Source organism: Orbicella faveolata, unplaced genomic scaffold (genome assembly GCF_042242905.1).
Source record: "Orbicella faveolata isolate gen_17 unplaced genomic scaffold, um_ofav_v1 contig_1, whole genome shotgun sequence".
Taxonomy (NCBI): domain Eukaryota; kingdom Metazoa; phylum Cnidaria; class Anthozoa; order Scleractinia; family Merulinidae; genus Orbicella; species Orbicella faveolata.
This window is the reverse complement of record NW_028301536.1, coordinates 10,994,080-11,018,825: the sequence shown is the minus strand read 5'-3', so window position 1 is coordinate 11,018,825 and position 24,746 is coordinate 10,994,080. Positions and strand designations below refer to the sequence as shown.

Sequence of the window (24,746 nt, the reverse complement as noted above, 5' to 3'; positions counted from 1 at the left end):
CCTCAATTTGGCGCGACAGTATGCTCGAATATTCGTCCTTGGACATAATCTGTTCCTCGCGGAAGCTCACGGTTTTCCTCGAGCAACACTCTCGGAAAACTGTTCGCTTCTCGGAGCAGATAATGTCCCGGACAAATATCCGAGCATATTTTTTGCGCCAAATGGAGGTTGTTGTTTACATGGAGGTGGACATCACATATTAACGGAAAAATCACTTTGCGACCGACCGATACTCCTCGTTATAGCAGCCACCTCTGACAACGGGCCGGAGTTTTCATCCAGACGTCAAGCCGTTCCATACTGTTACTGACACTGAAACTTATGTCCCACGACGGCCGTTTACAGAGAAGTTCAAGTGTATACCTATCGATTCTTCTCCTGTTTTTTGTTCTGAATTTTCTTTTGAAGTTGTTGACTGTGGTATTACCCTCTCGTTCTCTATTATTTTCTTTTGTACTTGTTTACAAGGCTTATCTATAGCAGTTCGACATCTTCTTAGGTGTATTTTCCGTTCAAGACACATTGCCGCTATCCAACTTCCTTTTAAAAAATGAACATTACAAGATGCGAAAAAACAATTTACGTCAATGTAACATCTATGAAACTGACGTTGCCTTATTTAGACCTATCTCCAACGCGAGAGCCACAAAAGATAAAGATGGCTGGATATTTTGCCTTAAAGCTTATTGAAAGTATAATGAGAATCTTTTTTATTTGTTGGAGTGAGTGTTAGCTGGGCTAATTGATTTGTTTATAAATAGAGCGATAAACTGCGGTTTCCGCCATGGAGCCGGCAGAGTCTATGTGACTTTTAGGTCACGTGGGGCAAAACTCAAACATGTTATTCTTTTGCCAGATAGCGATTTGCATTTTACGATGAAGTCATACATCCAGTTATAACTTCAGTCCTGCAGTAATTCACAGTTTCACTGCAAATTGACTGTTAAGCAACCTTTGAAACCAATGGAATGTCATATGGTGAAGTCCAGCGCCGTGAACACAGATATCCCGTTCAGTTTGGACAGTCCTAAGGCAAGGAGAATTTTTACACTGAATACTCATGAAGAAAAACGGCTCGAAAAAGTGCGCTGGAACTTAGAAAAACAACGGATGGCTGAGACAAAAAAGTTTCTGAAGGCTAAAAAAGACATAATCATTCATCATTTTAGAATTCGGAAAGTACATTCTTCAGGACAAGTTGGTATCCATGACAGACTGTTGACAATGAACTCAGGCTGGAAGACATCACAAGAGCTGTTACCTTTTCGTTCAGGCTATTTGGACCTGCAGTGGTTTATTCCAGCGAAAAACAACTCTAAAAACAAAGAAACATGCATTTCTCAGCACGCTGGCACCTATTGCAGTGACACCGCAACCGTTTCCTTTAGCGGTCTTCCTCACATGCGAAGAATTTTGGTGAGTGAAGAAAATCTAAGCTTAGATCTCATGCAGCGGTGTCGAGGGGGGTCAAGTTCAGCGAGACCCAAATTTCGCTGTCTGGAGAATAAAGAAGACCGCGACAAGGTTATTACAAAAAGGTCAAACTCCCCAGCACAGAAGAATTTCATTTACGAAAACTCCTACGAGAACAAAACAAAAGAAAAACCCTTATCTGAGGTTCTTCCACCCATTAGATTACCACCATTGCATTCGCAGAAAGAGAACAAGATCAAGAAAAAACGCGATACGACTTTAGCAATGACGGACAGAGTCAGGAAAGAAAAGCTTTGGAATGGTCTTGAGGATTGCCGTTACTTAAGAACTTATAAAAAACCAAGCGAAACAAATATTATGAAACCCCAGCATAGTAGCTGTGTATAGTTTGACTACTGATAATAGAGCAAGCACCTCTTCAGGTAACTCGAAATTATGGGAGGTTTTTAAGGGGTAATTAATTAATGGGCAACATACGGAAAGCTGATATCAATGTACTGAACAGACAAAAATAGAAAAATTGACTCAGTTTTGGCCATCAAGGGCAGTGTTCGGTAGCGAGCACTGCGCTCGAAGGTCAACATCTTGACGGGTTTTTCACATTACAACGCGTTTGAGATTAACCCATGTAAAACCCAAACAGAAAAAAGCTTGCATATAAAGCTAGATAAGAGATAATTTAACAAATAGACCACATTTTTCAATGACACACTCTAAATGCGTATATAAAAAACCAAAGACGTTTGATGTATAAAACTAAAAAAAACCAAGAACCTTGTTTTCGTTCTTTTAATAATCAGAAGTGGTAATCTTCAACGAGTATCAGTTAGTAATCAGTCAGTCAGTTTGTTTGTTGTTCGCCTCACCTGCTCAACAGTAGCCTGAAATGGCATCACGTAGAACCTCAAGAAACCACTGACAATCTGTTTGGATTTCTTTCCACTGTGACGATTTTTCTTTTTTATACTGGTGCATTTGTTCTATGCATTTATACGCTTTCTGTTTTCATTTTTCACTGTAATTCTAAATTGTTTTTGGTAGCTAGCTAACCTTCTACACCCGGGGGGGGGGTACTTTGGGAATTTCTGGGTGGGGGTGTGCCGCTGGGACCCTGGAATCCTTGGCCTATACCAGAGCTAGTTCAGCTGAATTTTGCAAACCTATACTAGAGTAAACTCCCCAAATCCCCCCATCTATCGACACTGTTGAGGCTGATTTGCGTAAATTTAAACTTGCCGATTTGATTTTTTTATATTTTTGAGTGACAATTCCTGGTTTCCTTAGTCTAGATAAAATCTTCAACCAACTAGTCAGTTTTGTGAAAAATTATACCCTATTCTAGACCCGAACGCTCTGATTTATATACCCTATCCTAGAGTAAACTGCTTGAAAACCATACCCTTCACAGCGGCACATACCTGTATAGCCCATATATGGCAGTGTCCCCCACCCCCCGGGCTTCTACACTTAGCTAGAGATCATTTATGTAATTAAAGTATTGTCATTAACTATGTTTTTGATAATCTATAGTGCATGTTATCTAAATTACCTGTACGAAAGCAAAAGAATGCTGGCACTCCACTGAGACCACTGAGTATCAAATCCCTTGAATCTCACGGAATAGTAGAACAGCTGCTGAATACAGCAAGTAAAATAGCAGAAACAATAAATGACCGCAAACTGCAGTGGAGCTTCCTGTACACATCGACGCCAACAGTTTCTATTTCCCTTCCAACCGAAATATCTACTGTAAATTCTGTAAATTCACTTTGAAAGAAGGAACCTTTGGTTTTTCCACACCGCAGCTTTTTCTGTTGAAGTACTACCATTAGAGATGAACTTCTATGTCTCAGGAGAGAAAGTTTGAACCAAGGGTGCTGAGGGTGTCTACCATGATGCTAAAAATTCCGGAAATTTCGGTCGGAAATCAAATGGAAACGTCGGTTTCGTTTCAATCCAACCGGAATATTCAAACCACCTGTGGAGGTGATCCACTTGGACTGGTCGGATTGAAATTGTCCGTTGCATTTTCACAAACCGGTTCATTGCCCTACTTCTCTTCAGCAGATATCACTTATGTAGGGAATTCGGGAAAGAATTTAAAAAAATGGTAAGAGCCATTCCTCCTAGTTGGCCAGGTTAAATCGGAAAATGTCGCTAACCGGCTGGGGGGTGCTAACCTGCTGGGGGTGCTAACCGGCTGGGGATGCTAACCTGCTGGGGGGGCTAACTGGCTGGGGATGCTAACCTGCTGGGGGGGCTAACTGGCTGGGGATGCTAACCTGCTGGGGGGGCTAACCGGCTGGGGGTGCTAACCTGCTGGGGGGGGGGCTAACTGGCTAAGGGCTAATCGATTTGGGGGTTAAACAACTTACAAACCAATTTTTGTCACCATTCATTTTCTCCTCTTCTGCACTTGAAGAACTTTATTCGCTTTAGGTAAAAAAAGAAAAGAAAAAAAAAAAGAAGAAAAATAATTTTACAAACAGCAATAATATTGCAGGCCTCCAGGCCATTTGTCAGCATGTCACTTGCGTTGAGCATTTTTGACTTTCAACCACATTGTTCTTAACCAACAGTTTCCAGATATCCACTGAAGTCTTGGGTTGATCTTAAAAATGCCTCACATTTCCTTCTCAGTTGGTTGGGTGTATGTTGATAACAATTTCTCTTGTCCCTGGCCATACCCTGGGCAAAAGAAAGTTGAAATTTACTGAAATCTTTTTGGCACAGTTTTTTAGTCTATAATGCAAAGGGAAACAGGCATACCCAGGGTACTGAGGCTTTTCATACGCAGACTCTGATTCACTCAAGTCTTCATCATGACCTGTGGCCTCACAAGTAGTGATGTTCACCTTTGGGTGACCAGAAACATCTCACTGCACAAGCGAAAAAAAAAAAAAGCAATCCGCTGGGATAAGGGTAGAACAGGCATGGTATGGCTGGGTAAGCCCTGGCCACCTACTTAATGTAGTGGCCCAGACTCCATTCCAGTGAAGACCCATAAGTTGAGTTGAATTTGCTGAAGTTCTTGTCCTGTCACAAGGTTTTTCTTCTTTTCTGGTTTTGAGTTTGTCTTTAGGGTTACAGATTGTTTAAGTTACAAGATTGTGAAAGGGAACTCTTATTACATGAAAGTGATTAATTAAATTAATTGGCAGATGGAAGGTGTACTCACTTTATAATTATTTCCGTGATCCTGAATAAGTTGCCATAAAAACTGTGCTTCACCTGGAGAAATGTGCCTCTCACCTTTCAGCTCATTTGCTGCCATTTTTTCGAACTCTAGACATGGACAATAAAGCATTTGACATCAATCCTTGGGGTGTATGGGAGGTTTGTCATATCTGAACAAATTGTTACATGGGCTATGGCCCAGAGGACCATACAAACTTGAGGGCAGAAGGTCCATAGCTGTAAGCTTACTTTCTCTGGTAGATTCAAGACAAAATTATCTTTCTGTGTAGCTTATGTGGAGTGAGGAACATCTTTCCCATTGTTTTGTCTTAACAGGGGTATTTTCAGTCAGAATGCTGAACAGCAAATGCAGAACACCTGACAAGAGCAAAACTAATCTCAAGCAAGGAGTGCATTCGGCATTCAGTTAGAGAGATCTTTAATTAATAATACTCTACAGGACCAGACTGCAAGTTTATTTAACACGTTGCCCAGCAACGTGAGGTGCTGCCAAGACTATATTAAATTTTGTAAAGACACCAAAAACATTATTTTTAAGAGAGCTTTAGAACATCTGGCATAATTTTAATTATTTATTTATTCATTTATTTATTTTAGCATATCTTAAAACACAATTTTATCTCGTTTACATATAGATATAAATTTTTAGATATCTTTTAACCTTTTTACAATTGTAAATTTAGTTAGCATCGGGCAAGCGAAGAGCCACCCTGTGGATATACTGCCCGAAATGCCATTATTATTATTATTGTTATTATTATTATTATTATTATTATTATTATTATTATTATTATTATAAATACCCCTGCTGCACTGTTTTTCTTCAGAGCTTAATATTTACTACTCTTTCTTTCCTTATCCTTGATCTCACATTCTGTGTTAAAAACTTATCCACGAGGTATGTGGCAAATTTGTCACATTTATTTGAATACTTTGGCTCCATAGACATGTATACACTGTTTGTACATAACCAAGGTGCCTCACTTTTAAAGGTCTGATTGGAAAGTAGAAGATGACAGGTTCCACTCCTGTTGGGAGAACTTGAAGTTCTTTGGAGTTCAACTGAGAAAATCATATCTTCTATACATGTACTTTAAAACAGTGCACAGGCCAAGTTCCTTTTCTTGAGTGTTCTTTTACCAAAATAACAAAATAACACTTAAAATCCCTTTCAATTCAACAATCAGGGTTTGGTCCTTAACACAACCTCAATTTACATTATTTTGCTGAATTACATTATTCATTTTCTCTACACTAGGCCTTTCATTTTCTTCTGGAAGAAGGTGGCTCCTTAATTAATTGATTGCAGTACATATTTTTCATAAAATTCACATTTTTTCCATTCTCTGAGACTTTAAATTCAAGGCCATGCATAAATGTTGGAGCATTATCTCACCTTTAACCACTGCTGTTGGTTCTCTATCTACTTCCATTTCTTCAACTTCCTCAGTGTTACGACCCTGAACACGTTTACAAGTGACAAATGTTACTAGAAAAAGAGCCTCCTTTGACAATGATTTAAGTTACAAGATATTTCACAAATCAAAGCTCTTCTGATAACAATTCCCTAGGAAGCAGTTTGGTAATGTGTAACATGGTAATTCTGTCAGAGGCTCATTTGAAACACTGCTGAGCAGAGTTCTCAGTATGTCTTTTATCATTCACAAGTGATAATAAGTGACATTACATAACAACTGACTACAAAAACTGTAAAGTCACCACTGACAGTGAGCTGCCACTCCACTGCTGGTAAAAATCTGCCTGTTGTCACATTCTACTGAGAACCATTATAGAGCACTGTTGTCCCTCAATGCCCAGCAAAATACATGTAAATAGTACAGAAATGTACATCACAAAAGAAACAGAATGACACTCATTGTGCCCTTGCCATAGCCACACTCTTGGCTCCAGCCACTTTGTCAAAAGCCAAATATCCCCATTTGCAACCCTTAAGACAGAGGGTCCTACTCAGAATTCACAGGGTGCCCACATTGTCCAGACTCTCTTTATTAGATTGTTTGGAGTGGATGATCCTTAGTTAAGACAAAAACTGGGAATTTCAGTCTTAATTAAAACAGAACCAGTGGCAAAACTGTTGTCATGGCATGATGTACATTTCTGGCACCAAGTTTAAAGAACAGTGCTATAATATCTCTAGACATATTGCTGACTTGGTGTTTTGTATTTGGAATGACTTATGACGTTATCACTTTCCTCATTTGAATATAATACAAAAACCTAAATATCTCTAGAACAAGAGGACATTTCAAAGGGAAACACAATTCCTATTTATTTTCAAAAGCCTTGTAAATAAGTAGCGGCCATTATTTTTTCTTTTTTAAAATGTAAAAAAAGAGAAATATATTCAATGCTTGTGTAGTAAACTACTGACCTTGACTTTTCTTTTAGGAATGGGAACTGCAGCATTAGCATCAAAAGCCAAACCAAGATTCTGAAGATTCTGTTTCAGTGTTTTCTTTTGGTTCCAATTCTGACGCAATGTTTGACTTAGGTGTAATAATAAAGAAAGAATGTTTCAATTGCATGTACCTTACACCAAAATGTGGCTTATTCTTAAAAATGAATTTTAAATGGTTAATGGCTGAATTAAGTTTCACATGACAATGTAACTTAAGCATTAGTACATTTACTGGTCTTGTCATGCAATCACAATAATATTTCCATACTACGTCTGATCATTCAAGCAATTCGTGTGACGAGGAAGTCTACACAAAAGCAAAGGCTGCTTGAAGTAGAGTCGGATCGTAGCACAAGTCAAGTTCAAACCCGAGTCAAGTTCATCTTCTGGTTTTAATAACTGTGTAAAAATGGTGTCCCAGAGGTATATGACAGCACAAGGTCTTTTTCTTGACTGTAAGTAGTGAGAATTAATTCCTGCTTTGATTTGCAGCTAATTTTCAAAGAAGCAAACATAACTCAGCATCCATTAATTTTCCTAAGAGATTCTGACCTCTATTAATTACACACAACTGAGGCTGAGGTTCTATTTCAACGAAACACTGCTCAGAAAATTGATATAGAGAATGGAATTAGCACTTTGTAACACTCACACACCATTTTGTGGCATCTAGAGGGAATCCACAAAGGAAAAAATATATTCCAACCTAATTTCTGTGCAATCATACTGGTGGAGGACATGGTATTTCTGTATTAAAACACTTATTTGTTTCACCAGATTGATCACATCCAATGTATCTTTCCCTTGTATTCAGGCTTTATAGAAAGCACTTCTCTCAAAAATTCTGGATAGTGAGGCTCAGCATGTAGTACCAATAGTTTAAAGCTTATAGTGCTTGAAAAACATGCAAAACAATATCTTAGCCTTGTGATTACATCTGAAGTGGAAAACTGTTTCATGCATATGTATGACCTAACTGACATTACTTTTCACAACAACAATGGTTTGGCCAAACGATATCATAAAAAGGGAAAAGTGAAATAAAAAAAAAATATTGGCTCAAACTTGACTCGTGCTCAAACTTGACTTGTGCTACTATTAAATTCCTTGAAATAATACATGCATGCACTAAGATAATTTGGAAAAACGACCAACTGTAACAAAGCTACAAAGGTAGTTGTCTGGGTCAAAGTACATTACCACTGCACAGAGGATAAAATTAACTTCTTAAAGACATGGGAAAATATCAGCAGTTGATCTTAAACTCAGTTTAAAAACCGAGTGACTTCTAAAATTTCTTAAATGTTAGCATGTCAGTTTGAGTCCTGGGGACGATTGGTATGAAAATTTTCCTTACATATTTTTAATACACCATCAAGCAGGCAGCAGGTAATGAGTGGGAAATTATCACCTAGGGAATATGGTATTGTTATAAGATGAAAGCCTAAGGAGCAGCCGATAAGTTAGGAGAATTAACTCTCAGGTAGGAGTGAAAGGGTTTGTGATACAGTAAGCTAGTGGTATCCGGTCACTTCGTTCCATTCGTTGGTCACTTCGTTCCATCAAAGAGTCACTTCGTTCCAAGGGGAAACTAAGCAAGTAAACTTCTAATCTTACAAAGCCACTAAACACCTTAAGCGGATAGAATGTCCTTGAACTGTCCGGAATCTGGTCGTTTCGATACAAAGTCGTTTCGATACAAGTCGTTTCGTTATAGATCGAAGTCGCTTCGATACGCACGTAAAGTCGATTCGATACACATCTAAAATCAATTCGATACAAACTTCTAGTTTACTTACAAAAGAAAACTAGAAGAAATATCCCAATGAAAGTGTTTTCCTATTTTTTTTCTTAGCGCAAAGAGCGATTGGGAGACTGGCGGAGCAACTCGTTCGCAAACGATTAGATTCAAAACAGACCAAGCATTCGTTAACTTGGAATTTTCGGAAAAATCTATTGAGAATAAAAGTCTTATAGCTTAGTTTACCTTTGGAACCAAGTGGCTATTCTTTGGAACGAAGTGACTATTTGGTGGAACGAAGTGACTCTTTGATGGAACGAAGTGGTTGGAACGAAGTGACCGTAAACCAAGCTAGTTACATCAAGAAACTTCGTGAGTGATTGGTCCGAAGAGTTCTTTGAATCATAAATCAAAGTGAGAGAGAAAGGGACTCACTTTAACACTTTCACCTTCTTCTCTCTTTTCTTCCTTTTAAGTCCGGGTTTTGTTGTATTTACACGCTTTTTCCTCTGAGTTTTCTTCCTTCTTACTCCAGTCATGATTCACACGATTCAGCGTGGACTCGAAAAATCGCCAGGCGTCTCTCCGTAAGAATACTGGACACCAGTCGCTCCAGATTCTCTCGTTCTAAAAGGATTTCATCAAAATGGCGGCAACAATTTGAAGGCAAGGTACTTCAATAATCACTAAACAGGGAACGAAATGGACCCAAGAGGAGATCAACCATTATCTACATCGCACCGTCAAAGTTCAGAATTTTACGCTGGCGAGTCAACAATCAACTATGTTTGGCAGGTACAGTGTTGCTTGAAGGAATTCGTGTTTGTTTGCACGTGTGATTCGCACACTTGGCACTTTCCCGGGTCATTAGCGTACATATAAAAACCCCCAGTAACAAAATGAAGAATTTTTAATGCGGCTAAGTGAAAGGAGACAAGTACGCAAACTCCGCTACAGTTTTTCCTATTAAAGCTCTTGTAATTTTGCATGCTAGCAGATGCAAGGTAAGCTTGCATTTAATTTTAATTAATTTCTGAACCAACTTGACAAGCAATCTTTTAAAACTCTATCAGATTACCCGTTTGTTCTGCATCTCACGGTTTGCTTGTTCGTTGTATGAAATATTTAGTATTAACTATACTTGCAGATACTTTTTATGTATATAGACTTTGTAACTAGGCTCTCCTTTAACTTAGTATATCATTTAATTAGTACTCTCAGCAGGGACACAGTTTTGATCCAGAGGCAATGAACAAGGCTGTTGATAGCCAAAGGGACGTTCGAGGCCAGGGACAAAGGTGAGTACTGAGTAGCACAGCTAATTTTACCGGAAATCTAAGCAGCAATACAGAGCAAGTTTGATGTAGTATACTTGCAAAATGTAGGATCAAATGTTGGAAAACAAAGTAGTACTTATATTTTACATACAGTTTGATGTCTTTTTTTTGCATGCAGTTTCTTCCAATACATACAGGTATATATTATTTTGTAGCAAGTACTCTGTGTAAGCACCCATGAGTTGACCTACATCCCAAGACAGCTAGGCTACAAACAACATAGCAACTCAGTGATTTCTTTTCTGATTCTCTGGTGAGAGTCAAAGGAGGAACAAGAAATCTCTTGCCAACAACCAAGTGCACGGACAGTGGAGAATTTTGGTGTTGCAGATTTGGCTAATATGAATGAAAATTATGGTGGTTGTTAGCTATAGTGTAGGAATCAAGGCTTGATTGCGTAACTTTTGTTCGAGATTTGGAGATGTTTAGTAGATACAGTAGGGAATCTTTGAGGAGCACTTGATGCTCAAAACCTTCATACATTGAGATTGACAGGCAAAATAACTCCCCAAGAGATTGAGACAGAGATTGACAGGCAAGATACTTCTCCTTACATGTCTCTGGACTGTTGACTGTACTAGAAGAATGGATACATTGTAACTGGTACTCAAATATTAGAGTGTTTAGAGAAAAAGGATTTTGATGTCAGATTCTTCTTCAAAAAAGATTTGACAACCAGCCAGATTTAAAAATTGCTGTCAAACAGATTATAATGTCCCAGTTCTGTCTAACAAATTTAGTGCTGACCTTAAGAAGGAATAAAATTAGTAAAGAACACCAGACAAACTTGGCGTAAATACATGTAGGGAGGACACTGCTCAGCGGATGGTGTAAGCCTGGAGGGGGAGACTCCCATATAAAAAAGACAGGAGTGCTCATTGGAAATTTTGAAAATAACCCCTAAGAGGTACCAAGATCCTGTTTTGTGGGCGTGGTTTGAAATTTTTCTCCCCTAAGAGTTACCAATTCTTACATAATACATTATCTTGTGTCATATTGTTTTGGCTCAATACCCTATAAGGTACTGCAAAAGCTCCTGCTATAGACCTTTTGAGGCTAAACACCCTGAGAGATACTAAACCTGCATTTTTAACCCCTAAAAGGTACAGTAAGCACCCCGTCATTTTTATATGGGGTCCCCCCCTGGGGAGAGTGGCATGAGAGTCAGATAACAGCTAGAGGCAAGGTGCCACAAGCTGAAACCTTGGATGGCCACAAGCTATATTGGCAGTCACACAGCTGGGACCCAAAGCCAGAAACATGCCAAAGACATACTGAATACCCACTAATGAAGCTTCGCTTATCTTCTCAGCAGTGCTGGATTGGACAAGATTACATGTATAGTCAGGTCGCAAAGCAGAAAATTGACAAAGTAATAAAGACATGATTGATCATCACAGTTATACACTTGCATGAAAAAGTAAATATATAACTTGTATATAAAAACGAAGCTTGGGGAAGTCGCTTTGGAGACTTAACCACCACTGTTACATGCAAAGTTCTAACTGTCCAAGGCCTGTAATGCTAGCTAGAGCTTAAGCCAGAAACAGATTCATCATCTTTCTCTTCTCTCCTCATGGAGAATGGGACCACCAATCCATCTCCTCCAAGGAATTTGGTCTTTTGCTGCCACCTCTGCTTCCCTCCTTTTGATCATTCTTGCCACATCTCTCTTGGCTGTCCTCTTCTGTGGTTGCCTTAATTCAGGTGCCCATGTTAGTGCTATCATGGGATTTTGTTCTGAAGACATTCTCAGAACATGGTCCAGGCATTTCCACCTCCTAGCTCTTAGTTGTTCACTGATTGTTCTTGTGCCTGGTCTTTCTCCAATTTCTTCATTACTGACCTTCCTAACTCCTAAACTTTCAGGATTTTCCTCAAGCATTTGTGCTGGAAAACATCTAGGTTGGATTTGTTTTCTTTGGTCATTCCCCATGTCTTACAACCATAGGGTAGATTAGCAGCAATATTGGTCTTGAAGATCATGATCTTTGTCTTCCAACTGAGGAGGCTACTTTTCCCAGAAACAGATTAGTAAACATTTACATGAGTGAACATAAGCAAATAAAATACAAGAGGGATAAATTCAAACTAATGGCTTAAAAAATTACAAGGTTCTTGATAAACCCATAGGCATGGAAGCACAAACCAAACTGTGTCACACTTGATCTCAGACCTACACCATGTGGCAACTACATATAGACAACAACACTAGAAAATAGCTTTCTCAAACACCAATCCCACTACTTATTGAATACCTGATTGTACATGTATACACTTACCAAAATTTGCAAACCTTCTGTAGTAGAATACCTTCATTTGTTGACTCATTACTTCAGCCTATATCCAAAACACAAGTGTGAGTTATCTACAAACACTAACAGACTTAATCAATTTTGTTGAAACAAACATTGTAAACAAACAAATATGATTATTTTGTGTTGATAAAGTCTTGAACAAAAGTTATTTGATCAGGTCTTGATTCTAACTGACAACACATGTAACATTAAAGATTGCTCATTTTTATCAAACTGCAACAGCAGAATTCTACACAGTTCACTTGGTTAGTGCTCAAGTGACTTCTTGGTCCTTGTATGTTCTGAGTATGACTCTCACCAAAGCCACTGGGTTGCCATGTTGTTTGTAGCCTTGCTACAAACAACAAGATGCAGGATGTGGATCAACTCATAAAAGCTTACATATGGTTCTTACTGCAAAAATATATGTACATACATCTGTATGTATAAATTCATGTATATATCGAAAAACCACATGTAATATAAATATGAAACTGTTTGGAACTACACAATGTATGAAGAACTGCGTGACAATACATATAAAGCAAATACTGGATGGAGCACTTGACTATATTTATTTTGAAATTTTGGGCATATAAATTGCAATTTGCATAGATATACATGTATTGCAATTTGGATAATTATGCATATTGTAATTTTGATGTAAATATTGACTCGTGATGTGTCAATATCACTTATTTGACAAGCATAATGCAGAGTCTCTTAAAGGATATGACCATACATTTGTCTTCACATTTATCAACAGTGAAACCTCTATTAAGTGGACACTCTTGGGACCTTCCTAAGTGTCCTCTTAATAGAGGGTGTCCACTTAATAAGTGTTTATAACAACTGTGCAATGTTTGTTAACAATATTAACATTCAATGGTTCCTCTGTACTGTAATAAAGTTCTAGGTTGTAACGAAGCTATCCAGAGTTCAAGTTCATCAGTTTTCATTACCAACTTTAACTTGTTTGTAATAATGCCCTTTCCATACAGCAACGATAATAAGGGTACATTTAATCGACTATTTCAAGGACGTAATCCAATGCCACAATTTGTCAATTCAGTCTGGTGTCCGCTTAATAGAGGTTTTTAACAATAGAAATTAGCCAAATACAATTTATTTTAGTGTCTGTGTCTGCTTAATAGAGGTGTCTGCTGAATAGGGGCTTGTTATAAAGCGAAATATAACATGTTAATTTCGGGACCAGGCTAAGTGTCCACTTACTAGAGGGTGTCCGCTTAATTGGGGGTCTGCTTAATAGAGGTTTCACTGTATTATGTAATATGGTTTGGTATGAAACTACACACTAATAAAACCATTTAGTGTATAGTCCCTAAGGAGGGGGGAGAACTCCTGTATAAAAGTGGTGGGGGTGCTTGTTGGAAATTTGGAGAAGAACCCAAAGAGGAACCAAGATCCTATTTTGTGGATGTGACCTGGGCTTTTTTTCATTCCTAAGAGGTACCACATAACACATTAACTGGCACTTTCATAATTTTTAATAGTGATTAGGATGATTGCTTTGAGTACCTTCTATTTGTAAAGTTGATTGTTAGATATATCCTGTCATACTTTTGTTTTGGCTCCATTGGCCCTAAAAGGTACTGCAAAAACTTCCGCTGTGGACCTTTTGAGGCTGAACACCCTAAGAGGTGCAAAAATTGCTTTCTTTAACTCCTAAAAGGTACAATGAGCACCCTCGTCCTTTTTATGTGGGAGTTCCCCTGTCCCAGGGGTATAGTCCCGTGTTAGAAATTAGCAGCCACCCACTTGCCCATGTGAGTGTGAGAAGCATCAGGTGAGTATAAATCCTAGATTACTCATCTGTTTGGCAAGCATGAAATTATTTAATAAGCTTAATTACTGATAATACTCCTTTGTAAATTTAATATTAACTGAATAAGTGACATGTTGTTTGCTCTAATGTCTTGATTCTAGGGATATACATGTATCCAAATTCATGAATGCCAGCTGTTCGTTTACATTGTAGCTGTTTTTCAGTTAGATCTACCAAAATGTGGAAAGATTTCCAAGGAGTGTCAAAAGTTGATGATAAAAACAAGGATGAAACTGTTAAATTAGTCTGTAATCCTAAGGAGGCATCTGGTAATTGGACCAGAACAAGAAAGCTCAACACGAAATGACAAGCTGGCATCCGTGATTATGAGATACCTAAACAAAGTACGGTTTGTGAATCATTGTGGAGATTTCTTTTTTGGGGGGCGGAGGGTGGGGGGGGGGGGGGACATGGGAGGGGAGGCATCCTTCTGGGTGAGTGAAAATTTTGCCAGCTGAGTGCATTTTGAGAGTCAGTCACCCGAATGACGAGTGCTGTCGGGTGTCTGGGAAACCTGAATAGCGAATAGTCACGAAAAGCGAACAGCAAATAGTCCCGAATAGCAAATAGCGAACAGTGCCAATGGTGCAAATAGTCTCGAATAGTGCGAATAGTGGGTAACAGTCTCGAATAGTGGCCCAGATGATAGTGGCAAATAGTGGCAAATCATAGCAAATAGGGTACCCAGTATCTCGCAGTCAACCTTGCAGCAACATGAAATGGGATTTTCCCGCTAAAAAGCACAAACGCTTATCAGGACAAAAGGTGTTTCGTAAAGGAATAAGCTTTGTCAATAATTTAACTATAAAACATTGTGACAAGACAAAAGTTAAAACCATCACGGTTTAAAACTCTAAAAACTGTAAAAAACTCTAAAAAGCGACGACGTTTCGACGTTTACTCAACATCATTTTCAAGTCAAAATGAATAAGAAAATGTTATTGGAATATAAATGTACAAAACAAATCCTTAGAGACTTAAATAAAACACTATTAAATGCGAGAAATATTTGCACGCAGTGTCATGTAAACAGTTTAGCATGAACAGAGTCCTTCTGGGTATTTAGCCCAGGTTTTAGCTCCTTAATAAACAACATCTCGAATATTAAGCAGTCAAACGTCGTTCTACATTTCCTCAAAATTGAGAATTGTTTCTCCTTCAAATCAGACTTCGATAGGCCATGGTCTCCCAAATGTCTTCCAATTGCAGAATGTTTATGCTGGCCAATGCGTTGGTGCAAGTGTCGGGTTGTGTACCCGACATAATCTGTGTCGCACAGATCACATTGAAATTTGTAGACCACGCACTGATTGTTGACAATCGGCGGCTTCTTCTCTTTCGGGGCGAGGACTTGACTGATCTTTTTTGACTGAAAGACAGGCTTTATTTGTACTCCAATTTTTAATGTCGGAGATGGACAGCCCTAGCCTGAGTCTGGAGAAGAAAAGTTAATAAATTCACTGAAATTCTGTTGCTTTTTGGATAATTAATTGACGCAGAATGTTAGATCTAAAGCGGTGACTATTGACGACTATTCGTCACTATTTGCCACTTTTCGCAACTGTTCGCCACTATTCGCACTATTCGAGACTATTCGCACTATTCAGGACTGTTCGCTGTTCACTATTCATGACTATTCGCTATTCGCTGTTTGGGTTTTCCAGACACCCAAGTGCTGTCAAACTTTAGTTTCCAAGAGACTCTTTTCCATGGTTGAATTCATGTAATCAACCTGGTAAAAATTTGCACCAGAAGCATATTCTGGGTCAGGCTTTTAGCCAGGATTTGAAAAGTGGGCGTCCAAAAGGGGCCTGCTCAAATGAACAATTTATAATGCAATATATGGAAAATAAAACAGTTTTCTTTAAAAAGTGGCCATCCACAGGATGCCTGGACACCCATCTGACCAAAAGTCTATAACGGAAATGTTACATCGTATTTTGTTCAATAAGCAATTCTTCTGGTTCATTTTGAACAGGTCAGACATGAGGCATATGTTTGGTCCTATGCCACCAGAAGTAACTAAAGTGAGAGAGGTAGGAAATACAATGAAAACACTTTGTAAATGGTTTATTCAACAAGAAGATAGATTATACTGTAAGTTGACCTTAAGCATACACATTTAGAAAATATCCTAAAGAAAATAGGTGCACTGATTGGTTTAAAATCGTGCATGAGCATGAGCACAAGTACAAGCTGTTGATGTACAGTGTAGTGATGACATGAGCAAAGAGAATTTACATTTTGATGAACAAAGTGAACAGCTTATTTTTCTTTTTTTTGTCTCGATATTTTCTAAAAACAAGTTCTCTGTTTCTATTGAGTTTTAGCATAAATCTACCAGCATTCTATCATGAATGCCATTCTCTGATTGGCTACGCTACTCACTATCTATTCTGTTATAGATAGTGGTGTTTTTGAATTGTCTGTGAAGAGGATTGAGATTAAGTTTTGAACAACTAGTAGGTTTATGCTAAAACAATTACACATTTGCTCTCGATTTCCATGCATGACAGTTGACAAGGGCGCAGCCTGAGTCAACTATCACAGGATAGAAATCTTGAGTTCATAATCTTATTGTTTAATAGAAGTATTCCTGAAAGTTTGGGAGAATTCGAAAAAGCTGTGGAAACACTTGCCTAACAGCTCTTGTTCCCACAGCATTTCTTGTTCTCCCAAATTTTCACTCATGTTTCTATAACTAGATAGAAAAACATACATGTTTTCTATTTCGTAAAGAGTGTGAAGTTTGATCTCCTTGAATGTTAAAGAAGATATTTTGGGTTGCTTTATTTAAAGGAAAATGTCAGCAGCACATTTAAACGAAGAAGCCATATTCAGAAGTGTATCCTTTTTCAAATGAAACTACTTGCTGACTGATAGCAATAGGGGTAACCTTGGTAAATTTGATAAGATTATAAAGGTACATAGTTATGGAGATTCCTAGGTTACAGTAGCTTCAAGATATCAGGGATAAAACTACATTTGTATAGTGTAACAAATCCAAGGGAAATGAGTTCAAGTTACATGTATCACAAGGCTAGAGAAAGCAAGGGATAGAGAAATCAGGATTCCATTACCAATTGTAAACTTCGAAAACTAAACTTCAAATTTATTTGCCTATTTGGAGTTAGTTGTTTGTCTATTCGTTCTTGTATTTTGGTATTGAACTCACTAAACTAAACTAAACTAAGCTAAGCTAAACTAAACTAAGCTAAGCTAAGCTAAGCTAAGCTAAGCTAAGCTAAGCTAAGCTAAGCTACACTACACTAAGCTAAGCTAAGCTACACTAAACTAAACTAAACTAAACTAAACTATATTAAACTAAACTAAACTACATGTAAACTAAACTAAACTAAACTAAACTAAACTAAACTAAACTAAACTAAACTAAACTAAACTAAACTAAACTAAACTAAACTAAACTAAACTAAACTAAACTAAACTAAACTAAACTAAACTAAACTAAACTAAACTAAACTAAACTAAAACTAAAACTAAAACTAAACTAAACTAAGCTAAACTAACCTAATTCACTTGTATCTTCGCCATCTACTGGTATACTACAAACTCACAACATGACCAGCTCCCAGTTGGCTTGATAGCTCAGTTGGTAGAGCACTGCACTGGTATTGTAGAGGTCATGGTTTCGAATCCCCTTCAAGCCTGAAAAAAAAATTAAAACAAGACAAAATTAGAAAAATTGGAAAATTTAATAATTTTACAACTCCTAAGTTGTGTACGTAACTGATGATCAATCATGTCTTCATACATTGCATGACTAACATAGTTTGCCTCTGTTGACTCATCTTTCAATATTTTAACTAAAAAATGGGAAACCTTGCAGACGTACATGCAGCAATTTTTGAACCTCAGGGTATTTTTCAAGAGGCTTAATCTCCAAAACAGTATAAGAGGAAATTACATGTAATTCTAATTCTGTTAGTAATTTCTGACATAAAGTAACTCATTATCTTACTGCAGTAAAAATTTGAAAAAAGTCCATTATTAGGAAGAATTCTGTGTCATAACAGTTACTCTGTCAGTATAACAATGTTTTTCACCATGATTTGTTCCTTTCTGCTCTCTTCTTCTCTGCGTTACACATTTTGGCACTTCTAGAACTTCACAGTATTTGAACATAGAGTATACTTATTGTATACATCTAGTACACAGTTACTGTTTTCTTTCAGATTCATGTAGCCTAATATAATGTTATAATATTAAGCGGCCTCCCTTGGGGAAATGGGAGGTATCTGCTTAATAAGGGTTAGATAGAAATTAGCCGGAGGCTTGGTAGAAACATCATGGTTCATTGAAATGCAAACAGGCTTAAAGGTGATGTGGAATCCTATGAAGGCAATCAATAATAAAATGTGTTTTTGAATATTTTTGTCACTGTTCACTTTCCATTTTGGACTCTTATCTGTCACCAGCTGCTCCAAAACAAAGCTAAAATGTGTGTATTCAATTTTGGACGTCAATTAATAGGTGAGAGCACAATAGAAAACCCTCATCAGGATGTCTTAAAGGTGGCTGTAGCCACTTAATAGGAGTTTTGTTTAGAGTATTTTACTGAGAACAATTTTGGGACTTAGTTAACTAGTTGCTTAACAGGGGGTGGCTGATGAACAGTTGGCTGCTGAATAGAAGTTTGATTATAGCTACAGGTATTGACTGGTAGATGCAAAAAATATTGTGACAGACTACCACTGACTTTGCACTTTGCACTGACTTTGCACATGTAACAAAGTATATGAAATGTACATGTAACATTTCTTGACTATGACATCAGCACTTCATCTGTTAGATGAGGCCATTGCCACTCCACGGCAACCACTGCATACAGCATCTTCTCTTTTGAGAACAGCTAACACTCCAACTCCACTTCGACAACAGGCAACTTCAACCTCACGACTCAGGCACAGTGCATGTATGTATAATGTAATTGTAGATGTATATTGTACAGCTATTTCGGTAAACATTGTCTGATGAAAACATCAAGCCTACACAACAAGACTAAAGGGTCGTTTAGTTTTCATTGGAATGTTACATATATAATTTCTTTGTATTTTTGCATGTGAAGTATTAGCAAGGTTACATTAGAGTTTCGATTATGAGACCATTTTTGTGTAGCTTTTCTTCTCACTGATAGATGTCTTTTAGTTAAAAATTGTTTTAAAATTTATGTTGGTGAAAAGAACATGGATCTGTTGTTTCTTTTGCTTTACTGTGCCTTTCAATAATATGCAAAGTCTGTTCAATCAATGGTTTGATGTTTTGCCACCTTTAATCATCTTAGCACACCTCTTAGAAACAGAAGTTTACTTCAACAAGTTCAAAAGGTCATGTCTGTGGGCTTTGATTGGAAAAGAGCGATCCATTTTGTTTTATTCAAATTCTGTATTTTAAGGTTCGTGGGTTGGTTGTTACATGTATCATTTTATTATGATTGATGGCAGCTAAAGACACAATCCTTTCTTGGTTATGAACTTCAGAGTTGATGTGTTATGGAAAGGCACAGAAATAGCTTCTCCAGACTTGCATAAAACATTAAGAAAACCACCTGGTTTAAAAAATTGTGCCACAATGCATTGCTTAGCATACATACTGATTGGGTCATCCGATTATTAACTATTTTGCTTAATATGCAAATTCAATAATTAATTTCCAGCACTATGTAAGGTGATTTTTTCAGTGATTTGTTCAGCATTAAGAAATATTATTTTTGTGGTTGAAAGTGGCTTCCCTATTTATGTGGCACATTGTTGTGTATCTTTTTCTAGGGCTTTTTTGCCATTGTAGTTTATTGCTGTTTAAACCATTCACTTTGATTTGATTATGCAGCAATTATTAGGTGTGATATAAAACTTCAAGGAAACGAAAAAATTAGTTTGTCTGGATCAGTCACAAACCATACTTCAAACATTAATTTTTTCCTCCCCAAAACTTTGCTGTTACACTGTAACATTTATCATCATTAACACACTGCAACCTTTTACCTTTGGAAATTTGAGCATAAAGCTGTGTGATGTGAATTTACTAATGATGTAAAACCACAACTGAGAAACGTTTATTTACTGTTTTGAAATGTAGACACTCCAAGTGGTACTTCCTCAGTTGCAGACACTGATCTTACTACTCAGGTAAACAGAATGTCCAGTTATAAGAGCCTGGATTTTTACTCAACATACATGTAGCGGGCAGGCAGGCCGTCTCTTCACTGTGACTCTACAATTGTACCAAAGTCATGCAAGTTCTGTGTTTCAGTGATTCTCAGCAGTACTGGCACTACATTTTCTCCATTTTTGTATCTACATGTAGGACATTTCCTTTGCTAGTGAGGGAATCCCTCATGGACCATTATCATCTCGACCACCACCAATATCTGGCTACACCACTCTGGTAAATCTGAAGCTTTTGAATTAAGTTGATTTAGATTCCTGAAGAGCTAAGATTAATTTTTTTTTGCACCTGTTTCCCTGCAGGGTTCACTATCATTTATGGAAGACAGTGGATTAAGCCAACCTTTAACACCCAGTAAACCACTTGCTCCTGCTGTTGAGGTAACTTCCATCAGCTTTGTTTCTTTTAGTACCAAACTGTTGTTCAATGTACAGGACACCTGGGTAACACATGAAGTGGTTCCAGTCAGGAGTGTGACAATGGTCTTGATAATTATGTTGTCAGTAGTTGAGAAATTCACATTCATTGGGTATTATTCAGGTGTGCATGCATGTCAAATAACATTGTATTTAGGCTTGGTGTTGATTGACCATTATGATTTGTTGTTGCTATAAGTGTATTGTACTCTTTGCCACTCACTGATGCACTTTTCTGAATTTGAATATAGGATTTATTACCTGGAAGTGTTGTGGAGTTATCTCAATTAACTGAAAATGTCAGTATTTTGACAGAAAAGGATCCTGTGATTGCAGGTCAGTGGAGTGTTTAGATTTTGGTTTATTTGTATTTCAACAGCATTGTATTAAATGTAATGGTACATGGGAGACAAATGCATACGAAACTCAATTTTAATCTGGTTTATGATGGTCAGCCGCATACAGTACATGTAGGTATAACTTTCATGCAGTTTGAGATGAGGTGTTCCTCTTCAAATACTTTGATAAAAGTGGCCTGCAAAGTTTTTCTTGGATGACTATTTTAAAAATGGAGGTCACCAAAATTCAAAGTGTTGAATAACAGACCATTGAGCACTGTATATGATTAGCTGTGACACAAGAGATGCTCCAAAACATGCTGGAATTCTGCGGGTACATGTAAGTGTGGGTAGTTTTCTGTGATGCTAAGTAATATAAGACTTATTGGTGGAATTTGGTAATTAATATGTAATAATACATGTATATGATGCAGGTATTGTATTTCATATTCAGTAAAAATAATTGGTTTGTTTAATCTACAGCCAGTTCCAGCTTGTTTGAAGAATTTATGAGTGCCTTTACATCCTTTCCTGACACAAGGCATATTTTTGATGTGTTAGCCAGATATGAAAAGGTAATAGCTTGATGGGTTGACTGAGTAAGGTCAGTGTGTTTTGGAAAAAATCTATCCATATTTCATGCTGACAAGACCAACTGCAGCAAGTTAATTCTCAAGTGCACTTTCCTTAACTTATGCAGTAGAACCTTACGGTGTGACCATCTCTCATAAGCAACCATCCGTGTAAGCAACCATTTTTTCCAAAATGCCAATCTATTTTTCCCGTCAGATCACTATATACATGTATGGTCAGAATGTTTTGTAAGTAACACGTGCCAACTGCTGTAAACAACTGATTTTAAGGTTGAGAGTTTAAAACTTACTTTCTCATTGCGTTAAACCTCTGGTAAGTGACTGGTGTCTTGACACAGACATTTACCTGACTTGTGGATATATACACTTTCACAGTAGCAGTAGATTAACAGTAACCTTAAGAAATAACCAATCAATCAGTTCAGTCACAGGTCTTACAAAACCAGCTTGGTTAATGAATGCACTGGTTCATGGAAATAGCAGTCTTCTAACACTACAGCTCAAATTGCTTAACACCTACACCCTCAGCTTTTGGACGGACTGTTTGTACATGTAACAACCCACTTAGACTTGATCGTACATGAACATTTTAGAAGACGCATACATGCATATATATATTATGCTCTATTTCTTTTAGGCATGTAGGCAGCAACTGCGAGTTCTTAACGGTTTGATAAGACAATCAACACCAGGAAAAGCCAAGTAGGTGCATTCATGTTATGTGCAACAACATAATGCAAGAAGTTGGTAACTGAGTAGGATTTTACAACTTTGACAGATAGTGGTCTTGGACAAAGATTAGAGGATTCCAGATGCCACTGTGCCTGCTTGGCAATCAAATTTTAGGTTTACCTTAACAAAAAATAAGTAAAAATAGTTAACAGACTAATTAACAACAATTATTAGATTATGAGCTTGAGATTTCTATTTAAACATGGTGTTTCTGTTGAGGAACTATCGGCTGATAGTTGCCCTGCAGAAATTTGATGTTCTTAAAACAAATATGCTAGTTAGTGCAGAGTGCACCATTGGGATGGTTTTGGGGGCTGCCTGCCACTAAGGCATTAAGCCATTAAGGTGCTATGGCACTAAGGTGTAAACTTTAATGTTTGTTTAATTAATTAATTAATTTCAATTAATTAATTAGTCTAGAGGCAAGGAAGTGGTACAGGTGGGGTGGGAAAGGTACATGTGTACTCTACATAAAACATGTTCCATCGCCGTCACTTGGATATGAACATTGCAAAGCTATATATTTGTTTCAGGTAACCCCTTGCTCTCCTTGTGGTACCATTCTCTTTAAAACAAAACTAATTTGCTCTAAACTCATGCGTAGATTACTTAGTGCTCGGGGCTTCTATATTAGGTGGAGGATACATTGCATACAGAATCACGTACAAATGTTGACTGGTTTTCCTTATGGTAGGACTCAACATGTAAGACGCATGCGTTCTAGTATCGTTAGTGTTATACACTATCTTTCCACATGGTATTTTATATGTCATGTCATGTGACCAAGGACGGCAGTTATTTTTCAGGTAGCGCCAATTGTCCCTTTTTATTGCTAAAGTGAAATGTTACTCTGGCTGCGTAACTTTTAGAATTACACACAGGTCAGTTCAACAAATGTCATCTGCTGTTTTCAATCTACAATAGTGTGTTTGTCAGGGTTCAAATGTATTACTTCTCCTTAGCGGCTTGTTTATTTCTTGCCTTAATGGTGTCTGTAAGACAGACCAGAAAGTTCCCAAGTTAGTGGCTTTAATACTCCGCAAATTGTAAATTTGTGACAAAAGAAACCAGGAAAGTGCTCAAATATTGACGCAGACTCTGTGGCACCTAATGAAAGCACAAATTAATTTAATCAGTCTTTAAGGAGACTCATTCATATTGGCCAAGTAGTGCTGTTTATCTTCAATACTTTTTGTTGAAACGCTTCTCAGCCATCAATATTGTTGTGTGTTAATTTTGAATTGTTTTATCGTTAACAACAAAGGTGGCAACAGAAAAAGAAATTGTTTCTTGTTCATCAGTAGGAAAATTTGCATTTTAGTAAAACAACATTGTTTCTGTTCCGTTTCTTCATCACTACATCAGATATTTAAATTTCTTTCATTTATCTCCAAAAAACAAGCACATCTTCCATGTGTTTTGGAGAAAACAGGGGTTTCATGTTACATGCCTATGTGAGGAAAACAAACGTATCAAGTTATAAAGTTGGCGTGAAGAGCTAACTTGTCACGTTTGCTGCTTCAACGTATTATTGAATTTAAAATGAATGAAAATTAACGTAAAACACCAGTAGTAATTTGTATGTAATTTTTGGACCTTGAATGAAAATACAACCTTGAAACATACACACTGCTAAGGGGAAAAGCCCTAGCAGACTACCAAGGTAGACACAAACTGAAAGCGAACTGAGCAGGGGTGAGTACTTATGGGACTACCATGCCAGAGCTATCAATTGCACTCTGCACTATCTGAGATTGTCTCACTAGTTTTAAGAACATCAAATTTCCAAGGGGCAACTATTAGAATGATAGTTCTGAGACATAAACACTCTATTGTGGAGTCTTTATTGTTCACCACTAAATTTTCTTCTGCGTGCCAATTCAAAACTGTATTGAATTATTTTCCAATTTTTTGGATGAAAGCTGTGAAAGCCAAACGTAAAATTTGAAAAAGAAAACAGAACAAAACCCACTTAATACAATTTCAGTTGTTTATTTTCTAGAAGGTCGTATGTTTACAGAAACATTTTCATGGACAAGTACTATCTATCCAGGTATTTTCCTCGGACGGACACTATGGGCTGATAGTGTCTCTCCACGGATGAACACTATTGCGTCACGTGATCAATTTAAAGCAATAAGAATCGGAGAAAATTTAGTGGCAACTTATAAGAGGTGATAGTTGATGAGGCCAAAGGCCGCGCTTATTA

General features: G+C 37.5%; 2 protein-coding genes across 2 annotated transcripts in view; one reads left to right on the top strand and one right to left on the bottom strand.

Annotated features, from left to right (window-relative positions):
• Positions 1-3,828: 3,828 nt before the first annotated feature.
• On the bottom strand, positions 3,829-9,396 carry LOC110048830 (nucleolar protein 16-like). The gene is made up of 5 exons (XM_020754631.2): positions 9,228-9,396; positions 7,025-7,139; positions 6,029-6,092; positions 4,613-4,719; positions 3,829-4,122 (listed from the first exon to the last, which is right to left on the bottom strand). Exons 1-5 carry the CDS (start codon positions 9,329-9,331, stop codon positions 4,003-4,005), a joined length of 510 nt encoding a protein of 169 aa, XP_020610290.2. The 5' UTR covers positions 9,332-9,396; the 3' UTR covers positions 3,829-4,002.
• A 26-nt stretch (positions 9,397-9,422) lies between these two features.
• Positions 9,423-24,746, top strand: part of LOC110048101 (nuclear pore complex protein Nup107-like) — a 41,231-nt gene continuing 25,907 nt past the window's right edge. Inside the window, exons 1-11 of the mRNA XM_020753916.2 lie at positions 9,423-9,587; positions 10,005-10,090; positions 16,251-16,308; positions 17,072-17,117; positions 19,068-19,205; positions 20,369-20,418; positions 20,597-20,677; positions 20,761-20,838; positions 21,126-21,210; positions 21,696-21,787; positions 22,443-22,507. Of these exons, the coding sequence (XP_020609575.2) occupies positions 9,495-9,587; positions 10,005-10,090; positions 16,251-16,308; positions 17,072-17,117; positions 19,068-19,205; positions 20,369-20,418; positions 20,597-20,677; positions 20,761-20,838; positions 21,126-21,210; positions 21,696-21,787; positions 22,443-22,507 (872 nt within the window). The 5' untranslated portion in view covers positions 9,423-9,494. The remainder of the gene's footprint in view (positions 9,588-10,004; positions 10,091-16,250; positions 16,309-17,071; positions 17,118-19,067; positions 19,206-20,368; positions 20,419-20,596; positions 20,678-20,760; positions 20,839-21,125; positions 21,211-21,695; positions 21,788-22,442; positions 22,508-24,746) is intronic.

Coding starts and splice junctions, on each gene's coding strand:
- LOC110048830 (XM_020754631.2), bottom strand. CDS start 9,331: ATGACTGGAGTAAGAAGGAAGAAAACTCAGAGGAAAAAGCGTGTAAAT. Junction 6,093..7,024: donor TTCCTAAAAGAAAAGTCAAG/GTCAGTAGTTTA, acceptor AAACGTGTTCAG/GGTCGTAACACTGAGGAAGT. Junction 4,720..6,028: donor ACCAACAGCAGTGGTTAAAG/GTGAGATAATGC, acceptor GTCCATGTCTAG/AGTTCGAAAAAATGGCAGCA.